General features: G+C 46.1%; 1 gene segment (V, D, J or C); it reads right to left on the reverse strand.

Moving 5' to 3' along the window:
- Positions 1-2,768: 2,768 nt before the first annotated feature.
- Positions 2,769-3,274, reverse strand: LOC100619674 (immunoglobulin lambda variable 4-69-like). The segment is given in 2 exon segments: positions 2,769-3,100; positions 3,229-3,274. Coding segments are annotated over 2 exon segments (378 nt in total).
- Positions 3,275-4,850: the final 1,576 nt, after the last annotated feature.

The following is a 4,850-nucleotide window of genomic DNA, read 5'->3' on the forward strand; positions in this document are numbered from 1 at the left end:
TTGGCAAGTTTCTTTTTCCTGAAATTTCTCCCAAAAATTTTAAATCTTGCATTTAGGATAATTACACAATTCCCCCTGAGGAGGGTGTTGCCCCAGAATCACCCTGGGATACATGGATGAGTTATAAGGTATATGAAACAATTGTCAAAAGAAAAAACAAAAACAAACCACCCCAAAAATCCCAAATAGAAGAGTAAAAATTTAATTCTATATAAAAATAATAAGACATACAGAAATGATTAAAAAAATAATAAAATCCTATGTGTATAAAATTCTGAGTAAAAAAAATTCACCTGTAACAAGTTCTTGAATCACAGCAAGGCTCTATTAAAGTGACTTATGTCCCACAAGCCTGTAGGACAATATCAGCAATACAGTGCTTTACCCATTTGCAGCCAGGACTACAGAAAATTGCCAACTATAAGAGAGAAGGGACTAGGTTTCAGCAGCAAATGCGAAAAATCATTCACTGGTCTGATTTTACCTTCACTGTCAGAGATAGGGGGAGTCTGGATGATAGCCAAACTGAGGTACTTGACTCAGAATATTGCAAATAGAGTGTGGTACAAGGGAGTCCTGCATCTTAACATATATCAAGAGCCACAACCTCAATTCTTACACTAGGTTTAAGTTCTTTCATATTGGCATAAAAGTTCAACAATCCTCCCTGGATTGGTTGGTCTGTTTTGACCTCACTATAGTGGCACTATAGTGGCTCTTTTGTTCCCTCCTCCTGGAATCAGACATAATCATTAAACAAAGACCCATAACATTCATTAAAAAATGTCAGGTTTCCATAGTCTAAAGCTTTTGGGTATGCATAGTTACTACAGCCAATAGATACTGTAAACTTATACTGTAAACTTTATCCTTCAAGACAAAAAACATTAATACCGGTTTCATGTTCTTCAAGTATCACCAAGAATAGGAAAAAAATCTAATATCCCATTATAAACATAAAGAGAAGAAAAAATAATTTTAAAAAACCATAATTTCACGGTTCATAATCCATGTGGCAATGTGCTAGCCAAGCAGAGGCACAATACAAAAGGTGCTCGCTCAAAAATTAGACGTATATCCCTCTTAACTTGGTCAGGATCTACAGTGTGAGAGTACATAATTGTTTCACCAGGTAAAAGCCTTTCAAAAACAGTAGTACAACAACTAATATAGATTCTAAGAAGTACCAAAATCTCCAAAATTATAAGAGCCCATTAATGACAATAGCAAACAAACCAACTAACATTAGGATTCACATGACTTGCTGTGTTACATGTAAAAAACCTTTGAAATCATGAATATTTGTCACAAACTCTACAGATTTAGCCAATCTTTCAACCTTGGATGAAATATTTTCAACAAAATCTATTATACCAAAATTTGGTGGGAGAGAAAAAACAGAAAAAACCTCTGTACAGTTGATGAAGAGTTACAAATATAAGAAATCCATTTGTAAACTACAAGACTTCATAGGAAAAATCATTCCCACCTCCTGGATGAGATTATAACACATCATAGGGTAACTAAGCCACTTGGGCACCTCCCTCCCTCATGGTATGAGTCTGTAACAGTGTAACAGAACTGTCTCCAATATGTCCCAACCAGTTTCATGTGGAATCAAGGAACAAAAAGTGAAAATCACTTCAGATGTGTCATCCATTACATGTTCAATAAACGAAGAGATGGGAAAATACAACAATGCCATTTCACTTTACTTCAACTACAAATGGACCTTTACCTCTTGTTACCAACAACTCTGATGCAGGAAAATGATCAGTCAGAGATAGGGCTGCTCCCAGATATCTGAAAATCACTTCTGAAGACCCATTAAAATGAATTTAAATTATTAGACAATTAAAGAGCAGATTTTAATCAAGTCTTCCTGACTCTACCTCCAACAGTTTGTATATGTATGGGGCCATCTATGTGTCTCAAGAGAGGGGATGGGACTATATTATACAAGGTTTGAGGCAGTCATGGGCTGGGTGCAAAACAGAGCTATTAGTAACACTGAGTAGACTTAGCCAAGATCCCTGAATGCCATGACAGCCTGGTCCAGAGTTAGGGGAGTGTGGGAGCCTCTGTCTGGTCAGCAGGGCTTGACTGAAATCTGGCCTAATGGGCAAGACTCGGGGAGGGCGTCCCAGTGTTTAGGTTTCAGACTGAGCTCCAGGGACCCAGGATAAGACTGAATGGAGCTGTGGGTGCTCGTCCCGCAGGGCTTTGCACACAGGGACTGTCAGCTGCTGGAGTCCCCTCTGCTCACTCTTCATGGCTCCTGTCTCTGCTGCCCTAGAAGGAATTTGAGGTCTTGGCCTCCTGAGCACTGGTGAGGGTCCAAGGGATCACCTTAGAGAAACAGCATTTCCCCTTCCAAGAGGAAGCAGGGTCCCAGCTGGTGTAGGTGATCCTGGCCCAGGCCTCCAGCTCACTGCTGTCCACCAGCCCAGTGCTGAAAGTGGAGGGATCAGCTACAGGCTCCCCTGATCTCTGCCCCCGCCCCCTAGAGCCAGCCTGAAATGTGTACTGGGGTCAGAAGAGCAGGGTTCAAGGCCCATTTCTGTCACTTATCAGAAGAGTGACCTTGAGAATATCGTGGAACTTCCTAGACTAGAAGAGAAAGAGACAGACACAGAGATAGAGACAGAGGCAGAGAAAGAGCCCTGACAGGCCCCTGGCAGATAAGGGTGTGGGTAAGTCTGAGACCACGTGTGAACCTGGGCCTGGGCTGGCAAGGAGGATTTTGTCCCACTTCCTCACTGAATGCATCACTGTGGGTGAGCAAAACCACCACCACTGCTATAATATGACTCACAGAAATAATCGGCTTCATCCTCAGGCTGGACGTTGCTGATGGACAGGAATCGGTTAGTCCCAGATCCAGAGCCAGAGAAGCGCTCAGGGATCCCATCGCCCCTGTTTATGCCTTCATTGCTGCCGACCCACATGAGGTACCGAGGGGCCTTTACTGGGCTCTGCTGGTGCCAAACAACACCATTACCACTGTACCCACTGCTCAGGGTGCAGGAGAGTCTGGCCGAGCTCCCCAGGGCTGCAGAGGCAGAGGGAGGCTGAGTCAGCACCAGCTGGGAGAGGGAGCCTGCAAACAGAGAGACTCGTTAATGACCCTGAACAAGGAGGAAGCTAGAAGGTGCTTTGAGATCCTCCTGAGAGGCAAGAACAGGGAGGGAGGAGGAGGGCAAAGGGGAGGTCTAGGATGGTCCTGACCTGAGCAGAAGGTGAGCAGTGAGAGACAGACAAGAGGCCAGGCCATGGCGAGAGGACCCGAGAGCTCAGCTCCCCAAAGAGCATAACCTGGGTCTGGCCTCTTTCAGGGCCCTCTTATTTTCTCCCTGTTACCATGTGATGGTGTTTGGGCAGGAGGTGGGGACTGATGTAAATCTGTCCCTGGTCCTGGGTCTTCACAACCACACACACCTGCATCCTCACTCTGGAGTCCTGGGAGGGGGGCAATCTTTCATGGAGTAGGGGAGGTCCTTGAGGTCAGTTGGCCCAGCATAGCTGAGACGTCACACAGGAGTGATCATAGGACTCAGAGCAGCCACAGTCACAGACAGCTGGATTCATCCCCCCTAACACCTCCAGCTCCTCAGGCTCCCCCACTGCCTGCCCAGGATGAGTCCCACAGAGGCATCAGCTGCCTACAGGACTCACATACACTCCACTCTTAGCAGCAAACCTCAGGGGTCCAACAGGCAGATGAAGGCCCCAACTGTCTGTTCTGTTCACCCCACACAAAGGTAGAGTCATGTCTTAAGCTACAGCTTTAGACACCCAGACCAGTCCTTGTCCTTTGTGGCCCTTTTCTGGGTTGGGGTCTCGCACTCATTACATCACCCAGCAGGCAGTGATCCATTCCTGGACTCCAGGGTTAGAAATGTGGGACTCTTACTTGGCACTCATTCACCTTCCTAAGACCCTAGAAAATTCTCAGAGTCCAGCTCCTGTCCCCCCGCAAACCCAACCATAGCCTCATAAGGTCACAAGTTACCCTGGAAACCTTGGGGTCCTTCTTCTGGGACCTACCCCTTTATTCTTTGAGCCAGGCCAACCTGCCATGCCTCACTTCCTCCTGGAGCACTGTGAGTCCTTCTGGTTGATCTCTAAGGTCTTCTTTGATGCCTACACACACACACACACACACACACACACACACACACACACACAAGGCACAAGGTCTTAGCTGTTCAGCCAATCCGTGCATCATTTATTTATTCCTCTGTTAAATATCAGGCACTGTGCTTGGTATTAGGAATACCTGGAAGATAGCCCAGACCTCCCTGCTTCAAAAAGGACATCCTCAAGGCCAGACAATCTCCTTGTACCTAGGTCTAATAAGGGCTTAAACTGATTGGCAGATCAGTTTGGCAGATGCTTGGACACTCCTACTTAAGACATTCATTGGGGGGGGGGGTTGTACAGGTTCTCAGCTAAGTCTCTCTCATTACTCTCAGATTTCCTCTTCTTCTTCCCTCCCATTTAGGACCCAATTCCTTGTACACTGACTAAATGCACCAAATCAACTGATCATTGTCTAGAGACACAGCCCCTTAAGGAGAGAAAGGGGGTGGGATGGGAATATGCCCAGTGTGTTAAGGTGAAGCCATACACTGGGGATGGAAGCTGCTCCCACAAGGACCAGAGAAGTGACAATGGTCAGGCCCCGCTCCCTGATTAGAGATTGGGTTCATTCTCTTTCACTGCTTCCCTTCCCTGATAAAGTTGTGAAGAAGAGAAGTTTATGTGACTGGCTGAAAAGCCAGAGCCGGGGAGCCAAACTCCAGGCATCCTCAGCCAAAGAGAGTCGGGTGCTCTTGTCCTTACCCCCT

This window comes from Monodelphis domestica, chromosome 3 (assembly GCF_027887165.1).
Source record: "Monodelphis domestica isolate mMonDom1 chromosome 3, mMonDom1.pri, whole genome shotgun sequence".
Classification (NCBI taxonomy): Eukaryota; Metazoa; Chordata; class Mammalia; order Didelphimorphia; family Didelphidae; genus Monodelphis; species Monodelphis domestica.